The sequence below is a fragment of the Apium graveolens genome, chromosome 10, assembly GCF_009905375.1.
Source record: "Apium graveolens cultivar Ventura chromosome 10, ASM990537v1, whole genome shotgun sequence".
Taxonomy (NCBI): Eukaryota; Viridiplantae; Streptophyta; class Magnoliopsida; order Apiales; family Apiaceae; genus Apium; species Apium graveolens.
The window spans coordinates 240,205,868-240,233,697 of NC_133656.1; the positions used below are offsets into that span (position 1 = coordinate 240,205,868).

The 27,830-nt window shown below is 33.2% G+C and overlaps 3 protein-coding genes across 3 annotated transcripts; 2 read left to right on the plus strand and 1 right to left on the minus strand.

Moving 5' to 3' along the window:
- The first annotated feature begins 5,219 nt into the window (after positions 1-5,219).
- On the plus strand, positions 5,220-6,587 carry LOC141692178 (F-box/kelch-repeat protein At3g23880-like). The gene has a single exon (XM_074496912.1). It carries the CDS (start codon positions 5,220-5,222, stop codon positions 6,519-6,521), a length of 1,302 nt encoding a protein of 433 aa, XP_074353013.1. The 3' UTR covers positions 6,522-6,587.
- Positions 6,588-8,865: 2,278 nt separating this feature from the next.
- On the plus strand, positions 8,866-9,885 carry LOC141692179 (uncharacterized). The gene has a single exon (XM_074496913.1). The coding sequence runs from the start codon at positions 8,866-8,868 to the stop codon at positions 9,883-9,885; it is 1,020 nt and encodes a 339-aa protein (XP_074353014.1).
- A 167-nt stretch (positions 9,886-10,052) lies between these two features.
- Positions 10,053-27,707, minus strand: LOC141689875 (kinesin-like protein KIN-7K, chloroplastic). Its single transcript, XM_074494380.1, has 24 exons — positions 27,551-27,707; positions 27,222-27,476; positions 27,014-27,111; positions 24,227-24,316; positions 23,172-23,224; positions 22,857-22,922; positions 22,723-22,776; positions 21,876-21,935; positions 21,197-21,275; positions 20,393-20,460; positions 18,487-18,549; positions 18,184-18,288; positions 17,485-17,589; positions 17,234-17,341; positions 17,002-17,148; positions 15,339-15,521; positions 15,070-15,228; positions 13,675-13,902; positions 12,557-12,697; positions 12,350-12,475; positions 12,214-12,264; positions 11,858-11,905; positions 11,570-11,773; positions 10,053-10,749 (listed from the first exon to the last, which is right to left on the minus strand). The coding sequence occupies exons 2-24, from the start codon at positions 27,458-27,460 to the stop codon at positions 10,177-10,179; spliced, it is 3,048 nt and encodes a 1,015-aa protein (XP_074350481.1). The 5' UTR covers positions 27,461-27,476; positions 27,551-27,707; the 3' UTR covers positions 10,053-10,176.
- Positions 27,708-27,830: the final 123 nt, after the last annotated feature.

Below are 27,830 nucleotides of genomic sequence, written 5' to 3' on the forward strand. Positions count from 1 at the left end.
CATATCACTAAAATATATAGATATTGACATCCTTATGGTTGGATCATTCATAAATATTTTTTAAAAAATCGAAACATCGGTATGGGACTGAACACTATTAAGAAGTACTAGTCAAACTACTAGTTGACTATTAAAATAGCAAAACAAATACATTTATTTTTTTCTAATTTTTTTATCATATCACTAAAATATATAGATATTGACATCCTTACGGTTGAATCATTCATAAATATTTTTTAAAAAATCGAAACATCACTATGGGACTAAACACTATTAAGAAGTACTGGTCAAACTACTAGTTGATTGTTAAAAAAGGAAACCAAATACATTTATTTTTTTCTAAATTTTTTATCATATCACTAAAATATATAGATTTTGACATATGTAAGATTGGATCATTATTAAATATTTTTAAAAAAATTGAAACATCAGTATGAAACTAAACACTAGTAAGAAGTACTGGTCAAAGTACTAGTTCACTTTTAAAATAGCAAACCAAATGCATTTACTTTTTTCTAAAATTTTTATCATATCACTAAAATATATAGATATTGACATCCTTACGGTTGGATCATTCATAAATATTTTTTCAAAAATCGAAACATCGGTATGGGATTAAACACTAGTAAGAAGTACTGGTCAAACTGCTAGTTGACTGTTAAAATAGCAAACAAAATACATTTATTTTTTTCTAAATTTTTTATCATATCACTAAAATATATAGATCTTGACATCTGTAAAGTTGGATCATTCATAAACATTTTTTAAAAAATTGAAACATTAATAGGGGACTAGACACTAGTAAGTAGTACTGGTCAAAGTACTAGTTGACTGTTAAAATACCAAACCAAATACATTTATTTTTTTCTAATTTTTTATCATATCACTAAAATATATAGATCTTGACATCTGTAAGGTTTGATCATTCATAAACATTTTAAAAAAAATCGAAACATTAGTATGAGACGAGACACTAGTAAGTAGTACTGGTCAAAGTACTAGTTGACTGTTAAAATAGGAAACCAAATGCATTATTTTTTTTTAAAATTTTTTAACATATCACTAAAATATATAGATATTGACATCCTTATGGTTGGATCATTCATAAATATTTTTTAAAAAATCGAAACATCGGTATGGGACTGAACACTATTAAGAAGTACTGGTCAAACTACTAGTTGACTATTAAAATAGCAAAATAAATACATTTATTTTTTTCTAATTTTTTTATCATATCACTAAAATATATAGATATTGACATCCTTACGGTTGAATCATTCATAAATATTTTTTAAAAAATCGAAACATCACTATGGGACTAAACACTATTAAGAAGTACCGGTCAAACTACTAGTTGATTGTTAAAAAAGGAAACCAAATACATTTATTTTTTTCTAAATTTTTTATCATATCACTAAAATATATAGATTTTGACATATGTAAGATTGGATCATTATTAAATATTTTTAAAAAAATTGAAACATCAGTATGAAACTAAACACTAGTAAGAAGTACTGGTCAAAGTACTAGTTCACTTTTAAAATAGCAAACCAAATGCATTTACTTTTTTCTAAAATTTTTATCATATCACTAAAATATATATATATTGACATCCTTACGGTTGGATCATTCATAAATATTTTTTTAAAAATTGAAACATCAGTATGAGACTAAACACTATTAAGAAGTACTGGTCAAACTGCTAATTGACTATTAAAATAGCAAACAAAATACATTTATTTTTTTCTAAATTTTTTATCATATCACTAAAATATATAGATCTTGACATCTGTAAAGTTGGATCATTCATAAACATTTTTTACAAACCCGAAACATCAGTATGAGACTTAACACTATTAAGAATTAAAGGTTAAACTACTAGTCGACTGTTAAAATAACAAACCAAATAAATTTATTTTTTTCTAAATTTTTTATCATATCACTAATATATATAGATATTCATATCACTAAAATTTAAATATTCAAATTACTTACAATTTTCCGTAAACTTTTTGTTTTGACAATTTTCATATCCGTATGGTTGGATTATAATTTAAAACAAATACTAAAAAAATTGAAACTCAACCTATAATTATTAATTGAACCATAAATATCTAACTACCATAATAATCTTTTTTGCAAGAACTAAAATATAAATTTCGTGTAAGTTTCATTCTATATATTTTTTTAGAAATTTTCCGCCATTTTTAAACATTGAATTTGACCGAAATCGGTTGAATTTAGTACAAAATTCGTTGGCGGGAAAATTCCCTCCATTTTTTGGCAAGGCTAAATTCGACCGAATAAGGTTGAATTTAGGAGCACGGCTAAACTCAACCGTATATGGTTGCATATAAATACGGTTGTATTTATTCGGTTGTAATTAGTAAGGCTAAATTCGACCGAATACGGTTGAATTTAGGAGCACGACTAAACTCAACCGTATATGGTTGCATATAAATACGATTCATTGACATAATAAAATCATTCAGTTTCGTTGACACGATTGGTGATGGGGAAAAATAAATCAACCAAGAACTCTTTTGAGAAATCCACCGATATTTTATCAAAAATCTTTAACCGACTGCCAATAAAATGTTTTGGACAGTGTATGCTCGTTCAAAAATCAACCGGAAGCTATTTTCCAGATTCCACCGATATCTTATCAGAAATCTTTAACCGAGTACCAATAAAAAGTCTTGGAGAGTGCATGCTCGTTTAAAAATCATGGTATTCTTATATAAAATCTCCTGACTTCATTAAACTCCACTTAAAGGATCAAAAGAGTTCTAGTAATTTATATCTATGTTTTAGAGCACAATGTGAAGAATACTACAAGCTGCAATTTCCATCTGGTTGTGGAACATGGTACGGGATGTCGAATGGTGTAGTATGTTTGTCTAGGTTTGCGTTAGAACCTGATAGCAAGATATATCTTTGGAATCCTATCATTCAAAAAACTAAAACTCTTCCAGATTCCCCGTTGCACTTTGGTAAGAGGTCCAACTCTATCATTAATGGTACGGTTACATGGCTTTATTGTAGGGTATATTTGGGTTTTGGATATTTCAAGGAGTTGGATGATTTTCAAGTTGTTAAAATTTTGATGTGTCCTGAGAGGTTGATAGACGGGTCAATCATTGTTGATGTTTATAGTCTTGGCTCTAATTCATGGGAGACTGTCCGATTTAACGATGATGATCTCTCTCTATGAGTTGAGAAATAATTCCGTGTTTGTAAATAGTTCTGCATATTGGATAGGGAAGAAACAAAGTGACAGGGAAGCAGTTTTCCGTTTTAATTTGAAGAACAAAAATATTTCAGAGATCAAGTTACCCGAAGAGTGTTCCTCGGGGAAAATTTATATTCAAGCATACGGTGAATCACTTTCTCTTTTTGATTTTAACTGCAAGTCCGATATGCTTGAGTTGTGGATACTTACAAAAACGGGGAACGAGTATATGGTTTGGAATAGAAAGATGAGTATTAATCTTCAAGGAGTATACGATTGGTTGCCGTTGGGTTTTAGGAACAACGGTGAGATAATACTAAGAAAAAAGAATGCGTCTAGATTGGTCTCGTATAACAATGAGAACAGGAAGGTGAGGAAATTTGCTGATTTGAAAAAGTTACGGCCTTGTAAACGTATCGACATCTATGAGAAGTTACATGTGCCGCCGTTTTCTGTTTCTGTGGAGAGGTTGCTTTTACTTGGTGATGCGAGTTTAGGTTTACTTGGTGATGTGATGCAAGTGACATGCCGAAAAAATCAAGAAGAGAGGCTAAAGTAATCTTTAAAGAGTCATGTTTTGCTTGTTATATTTGAGCCTTTGAATGTATGATTGGTCTTTGTGTTTAAAAATCACTATCTTCTATGTTTGAATTTGTTTAATTAGATAACAGACAAGTTTATTAATCTTTAAAGTGTTTTGTTTTGCTTGTTTTAGTTGAGTCTTTGGATGTGTATTGATCTTTGTGTTCTGTTTTGCTCGTTTTAGTTGAATCTTTCGATTATGAAACGAAGATATATCCCATGCAGATAATACTGAGAAGAAAAAAATGTTGTCTTGGTCTCGTATAATAACGAGCTTAGGGTCATGGAGACGAGGTTGATATGGTCCTTTTGTAATTCACAGGGGACACGTCTACAAGATATTTTTCGTCGAATAAAATTGATTCGTAACATGCTCTGTTACAAAGTTCAGCTTGAGCTTCCATAGGACTACAGCTTTCAGTTATGATGAATCAGATTTAGTACTTCAGTCCATTGAATCACCTTGTGTTTAGTTCATTTCTCCCTGTTTCTTAAGTAAATGGACCATTCTGTACTCCCTCTCATTTTCATGAGCTATTCCATTTTTTTTATATTTATTGATAGTTGAAAACACGAACATGTGTCGAACTCTTAACCTCTCAACGACTAATGTCAAGAGTCGAACTTTTGACTTCACTACCACCGCATAAATCCTTTACTGTCAACTACTGCTTATTTGCTCTGTTTGGTATTGTTGTTAACAATTGCTGTGTTGTTAGAAAAAGTGCTGCTGAAAAAATTGCTGTTGTAAAAATTAGATGACTGTTTGGTAATTTTTTTGATATGTATATGTTTTGATACGAAAAATTAAAATAATGATGATTTTGATAAGGTTTAATGGTGAAATCAGCATCTGCTTCCCGCAACAGCTAAAAGCAGCTTTTTCTAAAAGCATAGGGGGCCTATTTTTCCTAACAGCAGCTTTTAAATTTTACCAAACAATTTTTTAACTGTATTTCAGCAAAAAGGGTTGTTGTCTCCCACAGCAATACCAAACACACCTCTCGACTTAAACAAATACAAAGCATGAATAATATTCACAAAAAATAAATAATAACAAACACAAGTAATTAAGCATGCATGCTGTAAACTGAACTAAACACGAGATAAATATTTGATCATTTTATAAACAAACATACACATGCAGGCCGGAAACTTAGCACAACAAGCATATACATATAACATCTCTTCTAAAAATTATCGATTTTACCGACCGATTAATTACCCAATTAATCGTTTTAACATACTCAGTCGATTCAATTTCATAATCCGATTATTCACTCCACTTTTTTCTTAAATTAGTATATTTTAGTTTAATAAATTAATTATTTTTATATCTTAAACACACCCGATTATGGCCGGATCTGTTGTACATTGACTGCAGTCCCCGAACTAGGGTTTAACGATGCCACGGAGAATTGGTGCAAAGAGGAAAAAGCTGACCATGGAGGAGCTGCTTCGTGTTGGTGGAGAAAAAAGAAGAAGATTGACTAGGGATCATCATCAGCTGCCTGAAGAAATAATAATCGATGAGATACTCACACTACTGCCCATCAAATCGGTTGTACGTTTTAAATCTGTATCTAAATCATGGCTATCTCTAATCTCCTCTTCACGCTTTATTAAGAAACACAACATCTGCAGTTCCCTGCAAAACCCTAATGACTATGACTGTTTTGTAGCTGATAAAGAGGCTAGTAGAGAAAGTCATATCGCCATTGTTTCCCGCTACAAAGAGATTTTTAAACTCCCTAGAGATTGTTACTTTTTGATTGGTTCCGTTAATGGCTTAGTTTGTCTCCTTCGTCTCCCTAAAAGAGTGTCGCTATGGAACCCCGCAATTCATCAATCTATAGAATTTAATCTTCCACAAGACAAACAAGGCGCTTATAGTCGTCCTACTCTAATTGGACTCGGTTTTGATCCTGTAAGTAATGATTACAAGGTCGTAGTCTGCAATCCGTCCTCAGACTCATGTGATGTTTACTCCTCTAATTCCAATTCATGGATTCAACTATCTGTTCCTCATCATGAGTTTATTATTAATAAATTTAAGGAATCATCATCCGTTCCAACTACTTATGTGAAGGATTGTCCTTATTGGACATATTCTACATATTCAGCTGATGAGATCAAGTATTTTACATTTTTGAGTTATAATTCTTCTTATGGGACATATCGATCGGTTAAGAATAACTTTGTTATATCTTTGACTGCACTCAAGTTCGACGCTACAAGTAACAAGTTCAAGTTGCTGCCCGAGTTTTTCCCTGATGCAAGAAGTTGCGAAAGTGAAAAGATATTTAAGTTCATGAATATGAGAGATCTCCTTACTTTGTTGGCATTTGAACTGTCTCCAACCGGTAAGCTCGATGTATATTCTTTGGACGAGGAAAAGGGATGTGGTGTTTGGATAAAGATGCTTCAAGTCGGCCCATTCCAACAATTTGAAAATTTTCAGAACCTTCAACAGGGTTTCAGGTACGGTGATGAAATTGTATTCTTTGAATCAGATAAGATCTGCTACTATGATCACAAAAGAGATATAGTCAAGTGTCTTCCCGGAAAAGAAGCTTTCACCTTAAAGAATTGTTTTACATATACGCCAAGTATGGTTTTCCTTCATGGAATGAAGTCCATATATGCAGACGACCAAACTCGTCCACTTGGTCACCCTATTCGATTGATGAATTCGTTGAAGGGGTAAGCATTTTCTTTTCGGTGTCGTCTGGGATTTGACTCAACTCAACTATTCAAATGTTTTGGTGTTAGAGCAAGCCCAATGCAAGATGCAAAATAGCTATAGCTATTGCTATAATTTGGCACCAAAAAGTGTCTTTTGATGCTTAAATAAAATTTTAACTCCAATGCTAGAGGTATTTTGAAACCAAATATTTCTTAATTTACCTAAATTTTGTCACTTTCCCCTAAGTTTTATTTAAAACACAACAACATTCATCTCATTTATAGTAGTTTGATGATGTGGTTAGATGCATAAATGCATCCTTGACAAGTATAGAACTCTTTTGGAGTTGAAATTTTTGACATTGGGTTTCAAATTATAGAACTTGCTCTTAAGGTTTGAATTGCTGATATATAGACAGGCAGTCTTGGTTTTCTACAATCATTTTATTGTATCTGCACGGAGGAATATTTACAGGGCTAGGAATATTTTGCCTCCCAAGTCTCAGCTTCTAGGAAACTTGTTTTTGTTAAACGTACCGTCATTTAACTTGTGATGATTTTTGAGATGATCTGTGTGCATGACAATAGTATCATTACTGCTAAAACTTTTGTTTCAATGGAATGTTGTAATCTGCTATGCGTATCAATAAACAAAGTGGTTTGCTTCACTTTTAACCTCTCGTCGTGCTGCTGGTGCTGGATTGTTTCTGATGCTTGATGCAAGGACTAGTTGACGAGGATGATGTGATTGCATTGTGAATTTGGTTGTCTTTTGTTGTTAATTGTATTCCGATGTTAGGTTTTTGTTGTCGAGAAGTTAAGGTAGTTTGGTTTGTAATTTTAATCGACTGGATTGTAGTTTTGGAAGATGAATGCAAGTCTGAATTTGTTGAATTATTGATCTTGGATGATATAGGAAGTCCAAGGTTCTGGTGTTAGATGAAGAGAGAGGTTCATCTTCTACATAAATCGTATTCCCTCGGTCTCATTTTTCAAAGAGTGTTCGGCACGCATTTTAAGATGAATATAAAGAATAGTTCTATAATTTTTTTTAAAATTTTTATTTTTCTGAATATAAATAGAATGTTTAAACTTTTATTTAGAAAAAGAAATTTTTTTAAAAAAATTATAGAAAATGTTTTTAATATTTATACACCAGGGGTACATCTATAATTATATAACTTTATTAAAAAAAATTAATTTCATTTTGCAACCCCTACTTTTTATTGAATAACAATATTATATATTTACTTTCAAAAATACAGTTTGCAACCCCTAACTTTCGACATCAAATATAATATGCATCATTTTAACCATTTTGTCAAATATTTTTATATGTTGGAGGGTAAAATTGAAATCCATCAAAATATTGAAATATTAAACATAACATGCATCCTTTGACAATTTTCAATTATAAAATTTGATATGAGATGTTTAATATTAATAACTAAAATTTTAAATCAATAAAAATATTGATTATAATGTATTTTTTACATTTAAAAAAATATAGCTATTTTTTATTAGTAATGCTCTAAATTAATCATAGTGCTAAATACTTAAAATATATTTATCAAGCAAAATATATGTTTATGTATATAATAATAAAGTTTCTAAATATATTTATATTTTAAATTTTTAAAAATTATATTGAGTAAAATATAAAATAATTGATATTAATATCATTTTTATAATTTGAAATTCTAACTTTTAGTATTATTTAAAAATATTTAAAATTATTATTTCAATATTTTGATGGATTTCAATTTTACCCTCCAAAATATAAATATATTTAACAAAAATGGTTAAATGGATGTATATTGTATTTGATGTCGAAAGTTAGGGATTACAAACTGTATTTTTCAAAATAAATATATAATTTTATTATTTAATTAAAGAGAGGGATTATAAAATATAATTAACTCTAAAAAAAACTAGTAACACTGTCACTAGAAATACACTAGGTACTCGTCTACCTCTTATATACCCAAAGCTATAAAAAAGGGCGTGTCTTCCCTTTAGAGATAAGATACCCATGAAGCTCAGTCATAAAAATTAAAAAAAAAAAAACCCTTGTTGTACTATATATAAGTCCTCTTCAAATTGGTTCCACCCATGTTTTAACGATGCCACGGAGAATTGGTGCAAAGAGAAAAAAACTGAGCATGGAGGAGCTGCTTCGTGTTGGTTGAGAAAAAAGAAGAAGAAGATTGAGTCGGGATCATCAGCTGCCTGAAGAAGCAATAATCGACGAGATACTCACACTACTACCCATCAAATCGGTTGTGCGTTTTAAATCTGTATCTAAATCATGGCTATCTCTAATCTCCTCTTCACGCTTTATCAAGAAACACAACATCTGCAGTTCCATGCAAAACCCTATTGACTATGACTGTTTTGTAGCTAATAAAAATGCCGGTAACAAAAGCAATATCACCATTGTTTCTCGAGACCAAGAGACTTTTGTACTCCCTAGACATGGTTACTCTTTGATTGGTTCCGTTAATGGCTTAGTCTGTCTACTTGTTTGCCCTAAAAGAGTGTCTCTATGGAACCCCGCAATTCGCCAGTCTATGGAATTTAATCTTCCACCAGAACGTGGTTATAGTCGTTATCCAACTCTAATTGGAGCCGGTTTTGATCCTGTCAGTAACGATTACAAGGTCGTAGTCTGCTATTCGTTGTTAGACTTTTGTGCTGTTTACTCCTCTAATTCCACTTCATGGATTCAACTATCCGTTCCTCATCATGAGCTTCTTATGGAGAAAAATGAGAAATCAATATTTGTTCCGGCTACTTATGTGAAGGATTGTCCTTATTGGACATATTCTACATACTCAGACGATGAGATCAAGCTTTTGACATTTGGGACGACTTGTTTCTTTGGGACGTATCCATCCGTTAAGAAAAACTTTGTTAAATCTTTGATTGCGCTCAAGTTTGATGCTACAAGTAACAAGTTCAAGTGGTTGCCCGAGTTTATCCCTGATGCACAAAGTCGTGAACATAGAATGTATTTCAAATTCGTGAATATGAGAGATCTTCTTGCTTTGTTGGCATACCGACCATCTGCAACCGGTAAGCTCGATGTGTATTGTTTGGACGAGGAAACGGGATGTGATGCTTGGATTAAGATGCATCAGGTTGGCCCCTTTGAACAATTTGAACGGTTTCAGTACCTGCAACAAGGTTTCAAGTACGGTGAGGAGATTGTATTCTTTGAAAATCATAAGATCCGCTACTACGATCACAAAACAAAAACGTTCAAGTGTCTTCTCGGTGAAGATGCCTTTCAATTGTCAAATCTTTTTACATACACACCACCATATGGTTTGGCTTCGAGGAATGAAGTCCGTTTATACAGACAACCAAACCCGTCCACTTGGTAAGCCTATGCGATTGATCACTTCATTAAAGGAGTAAACATATGTTTTTGTATCATTTGGGATGTGAATTTTCTACTGTCACAAACATCATTCCAACACGCCTCACCAGATGCAACAACTAGTGCAGAGAACTGAAGGACTAAACCTAAAATACGAACCCTGGAAGAAAATGGACAACAAAGTGACCTGTACACTATTTGATATTCTTGCCAGCATCTGGAAAGCACACACCCTAAAAACAGAACAAGCACAGTCTCTCTGTATTATATTTACACATCATAGAAAGTTCTTTGTTTATTTTGTACCGTTCCAAATTTTATAATCATCATCAACTATCGGGCTTTCTCTAGTTGACTCGGAAGCATTTAGTCCAGATCCTTGTGATTTTTTCAGTTTCGCTACAAGGACCCACATGTTTGCAAGCTCGTTCTCAAGATAAGCCTCTTTTTGTTTTGATTCCTCGACTCTTCTTTGAAGCTCAGCCTCTCTTTGATCCTTTTCTGCTAAAGCAGCTTCATATGAATGCTCTCTTTCCCGTAATAAAGCCAGTTCTCTCTTGATTTCTGGATTTACCGTGCCTTGGTCATGTCGTTTGGTGTTGACATCCCTTCTGCCGTTTCTATTGCCGACAAAAGTTTTTCGTTGCGTCTGGGAACTCTTTTGTGCTGCCAGCTCTGCAGTTAGTCTCTCATTATGGTTCATCAGCTTTGCAACTTCTTCCGATAGTGCCTTCAGCTCCACTGCTGCAGCAGAGGCTAACCCTTTTGCATATGAACTTTCTTCTGCAAGTTGCTGATTCTCTATCTCCAGCTTCTCTCTTGATACAGTTAGCTCAGTCACTTTCTCATTGAGTTCCCTAATCTCCATCTAATCAAGGTAATAGTACGAAATCAGTCAGAACATTGTACAAACAATTAAATGGCATGCCAAGCTCAATATATGCATAGACACTGCAAGCATAGGAAACATAATTTTCTCTGGTCTAATTTCTTCTCTCTTGTTTTTTCTCAAGTAATCTCACACACACACACATGAGTCAAACCCTTTACCTCCTCAGGAGAAGGCATAATTTCTTCTATTTTATTGTTTGAGGTTTCATCTTTCTAAATACACTCCCACACCTAAAATCTACTGAGCAGTAACAACACTAATCTATCTACCATCTTGGTTGAGGAAAAGACTACCTGACATGAAGAGTTCCTCTTGCTCTTGTTTTATAGCACAATATCTGAGAATTACTAAATCTCAACCCTCTATTTACTTTTTTTACTGTAATAGGAAAGTGTTTTTCATTCAAATACATAGATGACCGCCTCATCGATGATTTGAATTTCACATAATCATATTCCAAAAAAAAGTTACATTCCAGATTGGTGATAGTAATACTGGAAAGTAGAAGAAAAAGTTACAACAGAACACTACATTTATCATCTAAGATTAGTGGAAACAAGGAGGTAAACTTTAATTTGTAATCGGAGTGGCAAGTTAGAAGTTTGGTTTAATCTCAAGCTATTGTCTGGCTTTACATGCATGCTAAATAATTAATACATCCAGTCCTGAAATTTCACTTAAATGTCTTAAAATAATTTTTCTAGCTACCATCATTTAGTTACGTTATAAAATGAGGAAATATGTATGAGGTAACATACTCTTACAAAAGTAAAAGTATAGTGATAAAAATGTAAACCTTAGCTTTCAGAAATGACCCTTCGCACATATCTTTCGACACTGTAGGCTCATTCTCCGAGGAAATTTCCATCTTAAAGCTTTCTGTTTCACTGTACCGTTTTGAATTACCATTCATTTGGCTGAGATTTTTATACTCTTGTGCCTCAGAGAGCTGTCCTTTCAATGATAAAACTGTTTGTTGCAAATTTTCACATTCATCAATCTGACAGAAAGTTGACCACTTGTCAGTTGGCCTTGAACAAGGATCAATAACAAATTTATAAAAAATATTAGAAGGATATGATACCTTTTGGTTGAGCTGCTCTTGAATTATTCTGTTGTCCGCAACTTTAACCTGGAAAAGAATGAAACATTATTAGTTTCTCAATAAAATCCTAATTTCACATGACATGGACTAAAAAACAGAACTTATCAACACATGAATAATAGTAATGAAATTTAAACAATGCCTCAACTGTCCTGAAAGATTCATTATTCAACTTCAACTTTTTATAATTTTTATTGCAGTGAGGCAGCATCTATTTTTTTGTAAATACATTTACAAAACAAATCCACACAAAACAGAATTATTAATTTAGTGACCACAAAACTCTTTCACATGTGCAGAGCTATATGAATATAATAAGTTTAAATATACATCACCTCCAGTTCAAAAGATTTCTCGTTTAAGCGTGTCTCTAGATCAGCCACAGACTGCACCATTAAACGACATTTAGAATAAAAAGCAAGTCAAGAAAATTAACAGAATTAACAATGAAACAGAAGACGTTGTTCATACTTCTGAAAGTTCCAACTTATCCAGATTGTCATGCGAAGAAATAACAAAACAAGCAATTCGCTTTTCTAGGAGGGCTATTTGTTCATTTTTCCTTTTGATTTCGCCATTCAACTTTGCCATCTCATCCTGCATTTAGTAGAGAGTTTCATAAGATTGAATTCAGATATGATACTAGCAATTAAACAAGCGGGTAAAGCAAGCTTTTACTTGAATATATTTTTTTTCAGGATATCTAATGGCCTCATCTGACAACCTCTTCAGCACACTTGAATGAAAAGCTACCTCTCCAGACAAGATCTTTTGCTGCTCCCTCAGAAGATCTATTTGGTCCAATGTATGCATGCTAGTCTAGCATCAAAAAGGAGATAACACTTCAAAACCACATCTTGTCATGAATAGACATTTCTGATTTCAAAGCAGTTTAATATTCAATTCACCCATGATCCACAAGAACTAGAATACACTAAAAATATGTGAATATTTTGGTGCTTCTGAGAAGTCCAAATCATATTAGTAAGAAACAAGTGATGTAACCCACTTAAATTGCAAAAAAGAGTAGAACTTCATATTAGTAAAAGACACCTCACGATACGGAATGTTCAATTGGTTAATATGTGGATGCATTTGCTGTCTTCTATTGAGAAAAAAATCAAAAAGGTTGGATAAAAGCGCACCCACACCCTGCATTTGTTGTTTTCTACTGAAAATAAAGTTCACAAGGTTTTGCTGTAGTACTACAACAAGAACTGAAACATAATTGCCAACCCCATCTACACAAGATAGTTACAATTTTAGATAATTAATTTCATTTTGATCCACAAATTTGGACATTGTTTATTTTGCCTTGTGTGGGTGTGCGAACAGCAATTTAAAAGCTGGCATGCGAAGAAGCCAGCCTAATTCATCGTCCTCGATTATTAAAACCATGACAAGTTAAACTAATACATACTGAATACACACACTAAGAATTGGAATTGAAAAAGTAGCAGTCTGACATATAACCAGCCTCTATATAACACTAACAAGTACTATAAACAAAAATATAACAACCTCTATTCACCTTCCGAATACAGACTTAAAGTCTTTGTTAGCATTAAATCCATTATATTGGTTAATTAGAAGAAGAGCAAATTAGCAACAAAAAAAAAAGACTAGTAGTCTGGGAACAATTTAATTTACGATGCACACATATAAGTATAACTGAATTTTCTTGAAGTTCCCAACAGCAAATGTTGAAAGAGAAATAAAACCATTACACTGAATCAAAAGGTGATAAGAATCAGTGCTCAAACAACTGGTAGAAACAAAAAATTCAGATTCCATACCAGAGGGGTCTCATGTTGCAAAGATTCTTCGAGAGTTTCACTGTCATGCCTGACCTCTAAAAGAAGATCAGCAGATGGAGCATTTTCTGTAGGTATGGCATGTGAAAGCCTAGATTCGACAAGAAGATTACTACTTTCTGCTTTAGGGGTTGAGGGTGTGCTCAAAGACTTTGTCCCACTTGATTTATCAATAGTGCTTGTAAAAGTTCTTGAGCCATTTTCTCGTTTCTGCAAAACATTACCATCATGAGAAGTCTTACATAGTAATACATGTATTACAAACTATGCAACAATACTACTGCAGCATCGCTTACTATAACTTCTAAAATTTTCTTGAAATTCATCATATCATGATTAGGTGGAGTAAGAAGTAGCAGGAACTCTATATTAAATCCAAACAAAAGATAAAACATATTAAAACAAGGGATGTATTGTAACACGTATATGAAAGGGAGTATGAGTAGGTTACAAAAACTCATGTACAAAACAATACATACACACACAAACAACATATATGAGTACACTGTAACACAAATATTGTGAATGTTTATGACGCTGATTCTTTCAAAGTGGAACTAGACATGCCGAAGCCTTTAGAGAACTTAGAAGACAAAGAAAAATTCTATGGGCAATTATATTAAATATATTACTAAAGCATAGGGTGGCAGGTGTATTGAAAAGCAAGAAATAGGAAAAAGACAAAGCAGATGAATTAACTTCAGTAGTGCATTACGGTTCATAGTAACCTGGTGGAAGGAGAAAAAGATTTTGCCACATAAGCCTTATCAAGTTCCCCAAATTTCAATTATAAGGATGAAAGGAACTATTTAAACAAATCATTATCGGATTCGAGTATCTACTAAGTGGAACCTGCCTGACTCCGGTACTTGTTACATTTGTCTTATCCATGTTAAAAAAAAAAAGGAAACATAATATACCAAACAGAATTAACTAACTTAAGATAAATTCTAGGGAGACTTCGGACATCCCCCTATCTAAGGATGAAGTTCCTCCAAACCAAAAACTGTACACATGTTCCGTATAGTAATTGAATAGACCCAAAAAACCAATTAGAACGAGCCAAAGAAAATTCTGAGCCATTTAAAAATGTAAAGCAATTTTTCAACTAAATAAAGAACAGGATGGAATTATTTTTAGTAACCTGTAACCAAACCCATTGCAATATGGGTCGATTTTCATCACGACACATCAAGCCAAACTAATAAAATAATTTAATCAAGCATGAAATTTATATTCCATGAGCAGGAGTAAATATAGTAAAGATATAGGTACTAGGTTGGCTAGCCAATTAATCATCAAGTGCAGCAAGGGGAAATAGTCACAATGACAATATACAAGTATAAAGCAAAGTGCAAAGGATTCTATGTAACTTGCCCGTGGCTTTAACCAGTTTAACAATCCATTCTTTCGAGTCTTCTTCTCCTCCTTCAGTGTCTCATCTTCAGCTTCAAAAGTTCCATCAACAGAAGTATATGTATCAATGTTTTGGTCATCCAAATTCAAATCCCGCCTTCTTAGTGGAAGATATGCAAGCTGCAGATTGTTTGGTTAAGAAAAAAAATAGTCAGGCTGTGCACTTTAATTACTATAACTACAATTAATAAGTATATGAAGAATACTTCGTTCTGTTGAAAACAAACTACCTCTTCTTCTCCAAAAGAATGTCGTCTTCTTGGACCAGGCCGATGAGAAAATCTAGACGCCTGTGAGGTTTTTGTGGAGACCAAAATCAACTTTGTCAATCTCTGTATTCTGCTTAATAAAGCAGCTTTGGCATCTTCTTCTTGCTCCAGCCTCGATTGCAACTTGACTTGATCATCTTCTAACTATATAAATAAGAGGAAGAAGCCGGGTTCTAAGGTCGCAGTAAAACACTTCGTGGATGTACAATATATGTATATGGAATATCATAAAAACACTAATGCATGATAATTGTCAATGAAAGAGACATCCAAAGCATTTAAACTTGTATGACTGCCTTTAATTGGTCTCAATGATTGTACTCCTGAAGAGAAAAGGAAAAGTAACCAACATGTGAATGACTTTATAAGCAGCAATACAGAATGATGACTTAGCTACAAGTAAGGCTTAGATGCACTTGGCAAAAATATATAATTAAGTGATATAGTATGCAGGTCGTGCAATATTACATACAGATACATGTATCGACACACGTAAATTATATACAATTTCATATAGAAATCCAAATTGGGCTCGATCGAAAAATTGGGAAAAGATCTGCATCTAAAGAAGCAATGATGCAGCGGGACTTTATAGCCTGATATATGAAAATGGGACATTCAAAGCGGAAAATACGCATGAAGACAAAAAGTTGGTCCAGATTGCATTCATGAATCATGATTCATGATTCATTTTAAGATTCATAATATAGCCTGATATATGATTCATTATTCATGTTCGACCAAATAAGTTAGTGTTATAAATATAACTGATGAAAAACGGAGGAAAATTTAAGAAATTATTTTAGGACCTGAAAGGAACCGGCAACACCTACATGCATCCCAACTATTTGTTTGTTGACTAGACTACTGATTATCTACTGGAAAGAAGAACAGGAGCTATAACATCATTTTCTGCAATGCAAATAAGCTCAGAGTCTAGGCGTACACACTAAACCTCGGAAAAAAATAATTCCAGGACCATTCATCGTTCCTGACCAAAGCTTCGTATACATACTTTTTTTTGACTAATTTTATCCAAGTCGAATTTGTCGGCAGGCATTATATTGTAGAGAAACATAATTGTTGTTTTGTAATTTGCAGGGGGTTGGGATCAGTGCCCCTTTTAAGAGTCAAAACAACAAAAGTTAAGAGAGGACGAGTGAAGAGAGTGGGGGGAGGATGAATCAGGATTAGCACTTCATCCTTATCATAATGTAGTTGTCTGTCGGTTAATAGGATTTCTAAATATTTATTGATGTTGTCAATATATAATTTGAGAAAGTTCATGTTTTTTCCAACCATTTAACTGATAGAGATAGAATTGTAATCCAGACATATTTACAACTTGCTTATGTATGTATTTTATTCGTAGGCAAGATACTAAAGTTAAGTTACATTACTACCCTCACACAATGCCTTCAAGTCTACAACTTTCCACAAAAAAATGAAAATTAAATTTTTAAACATACATTGACATCATGCCTACAACAAGTGGCAAAGAAGCGAAGTAGAAAAGCTTCCATTGTTACAAAGACACAAAAAACAATGATGCAAATCTTGAGGAGAAAAACGGGACAATCAATATTATACCCCAAAGCAGGGTGAGACGGGTGACAAAGGGTACCTTTTGTTTGAGGATTACAATGTCATCTCCTTCTGTGTGCTTCAGCTTAGGGATTGTAACTATACCTCTCTTTATTTGTTCCAGTTCTTCCTTTAGGGTACGAATCTCATGTTGATACTTCTTAATTAGTGATTTTTCATCGATTATCTGCAGGTTGACAAGCTTAAAGTTTTACAGAAATGTAAACAAAGGCAATATGCAAGATGCGGATAACCTAAACAAAAAAGTATACCTTGTTTTGTGCTGCTTGAATTTCAATATGTTTTGCACGGTGGGCAAATTTCAATGTGTTGTGTGTCTCTTCCGAATTGCTTGAAGAGGGGGTAACAGTGCAAATGAGCTGAGAATTACAAAACATACGTAAAATTTATAAAAATTGCCAGACAATAGCAGTAATTATCTGCATGCTCTAGTAGCTTCGTAGAGTGCATCATAAATCAAATACTGATGGATTGTAAAAAATTTAGATATTTTAAAACTTACTGATACTCTGCCGTGACCACTTAATGAAGACTGGAGAAGCCTAGTTAACTTTGAGTCTCTGTACGGTACATGTGAAGTCTTCCCATCTCCTAATTTTGCAATAACCTGTAAACAACGTCGAATTAACATTCTACAAACCCAAATACCTACACCCGCACACATACAAGCAACCCATTTCAATGGAAAGGAAAACAATATGTTTAATGCAAAAACATGGCCTGCCAAATCAATCATAAAACATTTAAAGGGGAAGGAACCTAATCATCCCCTTAACATTTTTAACAAAACAAATCAAAATCATCGAATACATAATAATTCCTTACACCTTGAGTACTTCAATTAAGTGTACTCGGAATCACCTAAAGTTCCGATAGAAGAATAGAACAATGAGGCATTCCAGTATTTTCAACAGATATCTTTGTGCATGTAAGTATGCAACCAGAACTTAAAACTTGCTAATTGTTTTAGTAAATCTGAATATAGAAAGAAAAAAAAAAGGACTACAAAGTTTTGGGGATTTTATTGGAATAACAATAATAGAGTAAAAATTTCGGGATTTGTACTTTGTATTTAATCAATTAGTAGCTTACATTTCCTCTTATGAGTTTGCCTAATCCCGAGCAATGAATAAAATATAAGAAGCTTTACATAGAATAAACTGTTACACTAATAAAATAACAGCAATAGAAGAGGCCTCACAGTTCCAAGAGTCAGAAGGCTTTTATTAATATAAGATCCTTCTTTTCGACGAACACCAGTTGTTTCAGCCTTAGAACTCTCTGAACCTGCCAGGTCAATAAGGTTCTGCAAGGATAGAACGTTACAAGCAAAACAAATTGAGCAATTAAAGGAATAATAAATATGATCACAGCTGAATAAAGTGAAATTTCAATTAAAGCATAACAAAAAAATTGATTAAAGAAACAACCAAATATAAATAGAACCTATAAAACACTAGTGGAAAGAAAGATGCTTAAGCATTGAGAAATCTATAAAATATACCAGCTGCGACAAATTGACCGCTTCACCTTCACAGTGTTCACCACATGGACTACTCTCTATTGTCTGTAAAGAAGGTAAGATAAAAAGGTATAATTAGAACACCAATACTAAAACAAAAAGGTCGAGACTAACTTAATAAAGATAATGTTGGTAGCTGTATCAGGGAAGCAGCCGCCAAGAAAATGACTAACAAGTAGCAAACAAACACTCGAGGGTATAGTAATAGCTTCTTTTCAGTGTCATCTAGCAAGCATATAATACTATAGTTGCACCATATGCAGAATTCCCGCACATGACATCTCTATGTTTCATTTTGTTAAACTGTTACAACCTTCCTTTTAATTTGAGTTGTTGTCATGAAACTCAACAAAAACATGCTGAAGATCCTCCAGAAGATATATTCATAGTCATATTGTTAGCAACCTTTATGAACTTAGCTTCACTCAGATCAGCGGAAACTCAAGCTACCAACACCATGCATACCAAAAATCAAATCAATTGGTTTAGAGAAAGGGAGCAAGTATAAAAAGACATTTATAATGGAAACCCAAATGTGAGATAGAGTAAATTACACATGCTGCATTTAAGAGTTTAATACATGCATCGCAGCATAGGTAATTGTTATAGGGAGAATTTCGTATAACAGTGTTTTGGAGGTTGGAAATCGGAATAAGGATCTAAGATGGTGGTTTCGGGCGGAGGAAAGGTTTTGTATGGTGGTGGCTGAACTTGTATGATGACTCCTCAAGAAAGAATAGGGTTTTCTTTATTCTTTATCAAGTGTCGACTCATATCTCATACAAGTGTCTACGTACCCTATTTATAGGGATCAAGCCTCACATAGTTTTTGGGGAACAAGTCATCTAGGCTAGGGTTAGGGTTTCTCTACCCTTGCAGCCCAAGCCCAGACTTAAATCAGGCCTTCAGCCAATTAGTCACGTAAACCTCGACCGGCCTCACACGTTTCTTACAATCTCGCGGCATCTCCACATTTCTTCCCGTGATTGTAGGAATGTCCCATGTCGGCCCCGAAATTTACGAACAACTTAATCATCTATGAGTCATTTTCCATTATTTCAAATAAATCCTCTAAGTGCGATCCGGCCTGATCACCTCGGCCCACACCTACTCTTCTTTAATCCACAAGTGGGCCTTCGGCCTTCCTCCTTGTTATTCCATTAGATGCTAGCACACGAGCCCAACTCGCATTTTGTAAGCCCAGCTCACACATCAACTCATGAGCCCAACTCACACATCAGCTCATGAGGCCAACACGCATGTGCTAGCCCGAAATATCCAATTTTCTCCAGTCGACAAGTCCAGTCGACTTCTCAATCTCGACTGCTCGACTAGTGTCGACTATTCGAGCGCCGTGACAACCATGTTCCAAGTTCCAACCTCTGTCACCCCGACTCTTCTCTTTGCCTCGAGTACCTGCATCGGACACTCAACACTGGGAATGCCTAGAGGAGGATTTATTTAAACAGTGGAACACTTGGACACTTACTTTATGCCAAAAACATGTAAAACTCAAAATATTGCTCAGTTCGACTCTTGTACACGTATCTATGTTGGACACTTTCAGCTGAGTCCGGGTGATATAGCTTCCGATCAGAGACTATTACATAAGACATAGCAGTAAAACCAACTGACAATAACATAGAAGATATATTAATCAAATTAACGGGTGCCAAATAGTAAATAACGATAATTCTTGACAAAGTTTGTGTCATGTAAGAAGCATCCACAATACTGTCACACAAAGTTAGATGATTTCATCTTGAAATGAAAGAGAATGCCAGCTGATTACGCAAAATTCAAACATCGTGATTAACTGTAAGAAAACTAAAAAAGAAGTCCAGCAATATGGTGATATATAACTATTTTAGTTGTATAGCATTACTACCAGTGTGAATATTGTATGACTCCTGCTGCTGAGTAAATTAAAATTTGTGGAACCAACATGTCTGTGCTCTGCTATCATAAAGAGAGAAAGTATTAGGCACAAAAATGATACAGGCATCTTGAATGATAGAATCAAGAAGTTTACGAGAACAAAATCTAAAGTAAAAACCTATTATTGGTGTATAAGTGCATGTGAGTTGCCATGTAAGAGCATAAAGTTCAGCGTGCAGGGTCGGTTTTATAACAGGAAATTCTATATTCAATTTTACTTTGGTTTATATTATAACTTATGAGCCTCCAACAAATAGTATAATTAACAGAGGATATTAATGTCAATGTCTGCAAATGTACTACGAAGGATGCAACTGAGAACAATATGCATGATACAAATTATGCTGATTATTAAAAAAAAAAACTCTGCCTAATATCTGAGCATTTAATCTATGCTGCACCTTATTCTAGTCTTGGTGAACTAGTGAAACAATATGGAGTGATTGATCAAAAATGAATTAATGAACAAGGCAGCAGGTATGTAATACGAACTATAGTTTTCCTCGAACAGTTAGATTTTGACACATTCAACAAGAGGACTGTGGACAGTGTGGTGCCTTTATTTAGAGCTCTCAAAGACCCAAACACAGTAGAAGAACAGAGTAAAAGAGAGGAGATCCAATGGCCAACGTGCTACTTAAATAAAACACAGGATGACATATATACATTTTACAGTAACACAAGAGTTTTTTTTAGCACAGAATTTCACTACGAATGAAAAAACGGCAATCTTAACAGGATATCACAACATTACCTTCTCCCGCAGCAATAAGAGAAAGGGCATGAGCTGGAGATAATACAACTTCCTCCTTTACTCCTTCAACAAACGTTCCCTGCAACATGAAGGTGCTGTATTAATTTGACTGCTAAATAAATACTGGATTTTATTATATCAGTCAATTATTTAAAATTCAACTAAAAATCATGGATAAGTTTCTAACATTTCGGACTATCTTAATATTGGGGGGGGGGGGGGCAACGCATTATAACTATAAATAGTGAGTAGTCCACAAAATTTTCCAATATAATGACCCCGCTAAATATATAAATAGTGAGTAGTATTAAGCTATGAGGGCTCCTAAAACTTTAAGGTGTTAATAAGAGGCCTTAAGCGTATAATATTCAACACTCCCTCTCTCTGGTACAAGTGGACAAACTGAACATAAAACAGACAAAAAATATATAAACAATAGGGAGGGGGCGCTCAAGAGGACTTTATTGGATCATTATACTGTATTAGAATTCAACAATAAGCAATCCCCCACGCACTCGAATTGTTGGGTAAATGAAGGAGTATAGGGATTATCACAAAATAGACTACTCTTCAATTCAGTCCACACACTCTACAAGGACCAGAGTTACTGATGGCAGCCATCAGAAAAATGTAGGGAATTAGTAAATGCGTATGTAAAAAGAAGACATATATGGTGTACCTGTGCATCTTCTCTAATTCTTAAATTCTGTCCTGCAGGATTCAGCAAGTCATTAACAACCTGAAGTGAATAAAGTGCATGAGATATCAATTATACAAAAAACGGGACCTAGTTAATCATGAACAGGAGCACTAGAGTTCTGAAAAGTTGATGGTTGTGCCTTCATTAATGTAACACTATTTGCCTAAGAGAAGTATGTACAAACAGAATACCAATGTCCCAACAATACGCAAAAGATAGATATATGATGGAACAGTCTACACAGAGACCAGGGCCTAATAACTTATGTTTGGAAATTACCATGCCAAAATAAAGAATTTTTTAGCTTATCAGTGCAGTCAAAGCATCTTATTAGAAGTTAAAAAAAACAGAATTAAAACTAAATTTATGACTTGATCACTTTCCACCAAGGAGATCACTGTCATCTTATTGGTGCTCTTTTGAGAAACTTTGCCCATATAGAATTTGCACCATACACAAAATAAGAATGACATCCTTATAGCGGTGGTCTGAAGATAACACATATGGAAAAAAAAAAGTAAAAGTTATAGCAGGGATCATACACAATAAAATCTGATAAACTCGATTCTAGATTTTTATAAAATAAGTAATATTGGAGTAACTTTTGCTTATTACAGAAGTTGAAAAAACAAATACATAATGATAGTAACACGTGACAGAAAGAAATGGCAAGATTTGACGAAGCAAGCTCCTGTTCAGTGCCAAAGTGTTTCATTTTATAAAATTGAGACTGTCAGCAATACTACCACTGAAAAGTCAATGGAGTGCATGCACAGACATTATCAAGAATCACTTCCGGAAAAATGAAGAACTGACAGAACCTCACCTCATTATAGATTTCCAGATATGAGACGCGAAGCAGATATTCACGACTTGGTGTCTGCAGCATAACGAACGTAATTTATAATTGAATAAAATACCTAATTAAACTGAAAAAACTGGTCAAATCATGTATAGCACCTCCTGGATAATACTGAAAGTGTCCTTGACAGCCAAAGGTATAATTCCTGGTGACCTCTGATCACCCTGTTCATATGGACAATTAGCATACACAAGCTAAAGAAAACTCGGCACCTAAGAGTAGCCACTGCCCTAGTCAAATGTATTTACACATTCAATTATGAATATGAATGTATTCAATGATATACTACCTTGGACTCATGCTAATGATGATCAATGTAGCTTTAGAGTAAATAAATAGGTTATAGGTGTGACCCAAGAAAGACACTACAAACTAAAATTAATGAAATCTCAAAACACTGAAATGCTACTTACATGCATAGTGTGTGTCTTCCCACTACTTGTTACACCATATGCAAAGATAGTGCCTGAAAACAAAATTGTGATTATATCGAGACATTTTTAAATCCTAGCATAGTAACATATCATATATATGGTATCAACGACATGGAAAATTAGGAATTTATACCTACATACATAATAGAAAGCTCTCAGCAAATTGATTAGGCAAATGACATTGAAATGTATTTTTCTAGAACTCTGTGTAATCTTTCATAAGGTGGGGCCTACCACATAGATACACACAATGTTTAAATTTAGATAACTCATGCTCATGTACAAAAGTGCTACTACTATCCTAAATACCAAGAATAATGGAAATGGTATTTTGGGTAAATAAGTATGTACTGCAAGAGAAATAATAGGATTATTATTCTGACAATCAAATATATCTGAATTGAAGAGATTGTCTAAACACGATTTCATTAAATGCACTGGAAAGTCAACATCTGCAATCATTTAAGTCAAGCTACGCAAGCCAAATATACTTCATAGTAAATTTCTAGACCACAAGCTACACAATCTCTTATTCACCTTATAAAATTTTACAGCATTGTGTTTTTTTACCTCTTCATGTCATTGTCACTCTAATGCAAATAGCATACTATGATGAGTTGCTAGTGATAAAACAGATTCAGCAGGAAATAAGATCCTGGCACTCGTGTTTTTAGCATAATAAGATATCTAAATTAAGTGATCACAACCGTGACTTATTAATCACCATGTTATATACTCTATATATAATTATATACTGATAAGGTCATAAGGCCCTCACAGTCTGCAGGTTGGTTTCACTTCTTATATTTTGCTTTTCTGCTAGTTAATTCTCTGCCACTGCCGGAGGAAATGAGGAGTGAGCAATTTTTTTGGTACGACAAAAAATTGAAAAACTCAGTTTTTTCTCTCGAACAAATATTGGTTTTGTGCTAGGCGATTTCAGTGTACTACAAGATCCAGAAAGATCAAGAGAACATTTTACAGATTGACAAAAATATATATAGTTACAAAATAAAATAATATTTGACGTTTACCGTTAATGCCTTCCATAGCACCACTAATGACATGTTGAGCAGCAACATCATACACTTGACGAGTGGTAGTAGTTGGACCAAACACCTTGTCTGAGGCATTTGTAAATATTTAAAAAATGAATCATAATGTGCTAATAAAATTTTGGCAATGCAATATCAGATTTGTAATTAACAGTATAATAAAGGAAAGCATTGACGGCAAGCAAGAAAAAAACAGTTAACAGATCAACTACGCCGAAGGAATTCAAACTTTATACCACAGTAGTTTAGATTTTAAAATATAGAATGTACAGTACTAGCTTTTACCCCGTTTTTTGCGGTTCTTCTATGTATACTCATTAACTTGATCAATTCAAAAACTAAACCATAACAAAATCTAATATTGTAAACTCTTCGATTAGAAAAGCAAATATTTTATTTTACTATGTTATTGATATGATTCGAACGTTGAACCTTTGGTAGTATGTTAGATATTAGATCAATAACTGAATTTAAAGTGTTTTCTTGCTAAATATTGAATTTAAATTGGTCTTAATGAGTATATTTTAAATTTTAAATTCAAGCTTAAATCTAATACTTTAACATACTACCAACACACAATTTGTTTAAGTATATCCATTAACTTATAGTCTTATACGATTCAAATATAAACATATATTAATTTTTAAAGTTGATAATATAAACATTATATTTTAATATGTTATTGACATTCGAACCTTAAAATTCTTTGGTATTTTATAGTCATAAATATTAGATTTACAATTTTTGTTAATGAGTATCGAAACCTTGACTTTTGGTACTCTTATATTATCCCATTTAATCCTATTATCTTATTATATATATATACATATAATATCATTAAATCTAACGGTTTTCATCAATTTTCGTTAATGAGTACCGAAACCTTGACTTTTGGTACTCTTATAGTATCCTTGTTAATCCTATTATCTTATTATTATATATGGGATATAATTAAATTTAACGTTATTCATCAATTTTCTTTAACAAACCAAAAATACTTTTCTTAGCTTATAAATTATAATAAATATAGTACAATGCAGTATTAAAGCACACAATTATCGTTTAAGGATTGTTTCATATCTCATTGACCTCTACAAAAGACGAAAAACTGATCCTTGTGTGAGCATGGAAGATAAGCGCGTCATTAGCATACAGATTTAAAGAAGGCAAGATTTTGTTATATTTCTACTTTGTTTTCACTAAATAAAAAAATTGCATTACATTATATAATCACAAATCACTATAGACAAACAAGCATATTCAATGAGTTTGGCTAAAATCATATAAAATTATACTTAGCTAAAATTTGTTGAACTTGTGGGTGTTCTACTCCAATGGGATTGGCTATAATGGTCGCCTATATTTTAAAATTGTTAATTTTACAATTATTTCTGCGTGGAAGATGACGTAAAATTTGTTACAAGTCTAACGGGGTTTAACATATATAGTCAATATTAGGAGATTGACTACAATCATACTTAAGGAGAATGTCTCTTTAGAGTGATGGAAAATTTTATAGGTTCTTCATAATTTTTACTTTTGGTATGCCATGTAGATTTTTTTAGTTAAGAGCTTTCAGCAACATAGATACTTTAACATCTCCAATGCTAAAACGAAAACTGGTTGGCTATAATAGTTGGCTATCATCTTTATGTAAATATTTTAGCTAAGGGATTGATATGTAATCCAATGGTAATGTCTATCTTTTGATTATGTAAAATTATACCTAAGGGCTTTCTTGGTTGAACAAATATAGTCAATTAAAAATCATTATCTATATATTTTTGCTAAGGGGATACATGACTGGAGTGCGAATTTTTTAAATATTCTCTAAAAATGCCACACACATGACATATAGATGTCATATAGGGTATGTTTGGGCACACGTTATAAGTCAGCTTATGACTTATAAGCCCGCAACAGCTTATTAACGAGTGTTTGTCGACCCAACTTATAAGTTGAATTTATAACTTATAAGCTGATAAGTTGAATATTCGTATCGATGTACTTTTGCTCAACTTATTTTAATTTTTCACTTTTTTTATTAACTTAAGTTTTAAATTTTATATTTCTAAATATTAATCTAATCTAAATTTCATGAATTAATATAATTATATTTAAAAATTATTTATTTTTATTTACGTAAAAAAAATTCTGACTTATAAGTGAAATTATCCAAACACTTATATAACTTATAAGTATTTATTTACTTATCACTTGTAAGTCACTTATTCGGTTTAGGTCGTAAGTTACTTACTTTAAGATTTCCCAAACGGGCACATAGATTATTTAGTTAAGGGTTTTCTAGCATATAGCATCTCCAATGGTCCAACCCCTTAGCTAAAAAATCCACATGGCATACCATAATTTTAATCGCTAAGATAATCTAAAAATAGTATGTCTTCCGATAATCCGATGGTGCAAAACCATTAGCTAAAATTTAAGATAACCATATTGGTCATATTTGTTAAACCTCTCAAGACATAGACATGTAGCAATATGTCAAATCATTTGTTTACCATGTTAATATAACACATTCTATTTATAACAAACAAAAATAATGATTACATACTATTTTTAAAATATAACCAACTATCATAGCCAACTCCGCTGAAGTACAGTCTCACGTTCACTAAAATTTTAGATATTCAGTATTTTAATTATTTAGCCAACCATATATGCTCTAAATAAATGATTTCAAATATTAAATTTACGGAACTACAATATCACCTAGTTAACAATAGGGAGATAAACGATAAACCGTACCGTATGCATACGCAATAGACGAATTGTTCTCGCTTCGCACAATAGTTTCGCCATCCGCATACCACGCAATCTCCTCTCCTAACTTAATTTCTCTCTGGCTAAATTAAATTAAACACAATAAAACAAATTAAAAACACCAAATTAAACACCGAAACTATCACATACACCAGCATTACATCAATAAAAATTATCCACACATTTTAACTACCTGAGAGGCCGAAATCGAACAGTTACAGTCACATTTTCCTTAGATCTCTGTACATCAACAGGCAATGATTCAGAGTAATAGTAGTGTGGCTTACTCTGCGCCGTCGACGAGGCAGGAGAGCTCAATCCTTCCGCAGAAGTCTCCGGAAACAGTTTCGAAGACGACGTCGTTGAAGAAGACTGCGAGTTCGCAGCTCTGGAGCTCAATTTCTTCGGTTTTACTGCCTGTCTATACGCCATTGTGCTTCGCAACAACCTGAAACACAAATAATTAATTTATTCTCGAATGATGCGGATATTATATTTCGATACAATTCACGAAATATTTACCTGATCAGGTGAATACATTCGACATTTGAGAAATAAATAAATACAGGAATATAATTAATTGATGTTTTGTGAGAAAGTACAAGAGTGATGGATAGATATGGATGAGTGTGATGGAGAGAACACGAGAGAGATTTTCGATTAAATTAAATTAAATTAAATAATTAGGTGAGTGTTTTGTTTTTATGCTTGACTTGGAAGGGATGCTGTTTTTAATAACCTAACTTTCCTAGGCCCCCTTTTGATGAGTGAGAGTGACAAAGTTGCAGAGAGTCAATGTGAA

What these genes read in the sequence shown, in the direction of transcription:
- LOC141692178 (XM_074496912.1), top strand. Translation starts at nt 5,220, where the DNA reads ATGCCACGGAGAATTGGTGCAAAGAGGAAAAAGCTGACCATGGAGGAG.
- LOC141692179 (XM_074496913.1), top strand. Translation starts at nt 8,866, where the DNA reads ATGCAAAACCCTATTGACTATGACTGTTTTGTAGCTAATAAAAATGCC.
- LOC141689875 (XM_074494380.1), bottom strand. Translation starts at nt 27,460, where the DNA reads ATGGCGTATAGACAGGCAGTAAAACCGAAGAAATTGAGCTCCAGAGCT. An exon ending in GCCTTCTGACTCTTGGAACT is followed by an intron (nt 17,590 to 18,183) that starts GTGAGGCCTCTT and finishes CGTTGTTTACAG; the next exon opens with GTTATTGCAAAATTAGGAGA. An exon ending in AAGAGCAGCTCAACCAAAAG is followed by an intron (nt 11,774 to 11,857) that starts GTATCATATCCT and finishes ACTTTCTGTCAG; the next exon opens with ATTGATGAATGTGAAAATTT.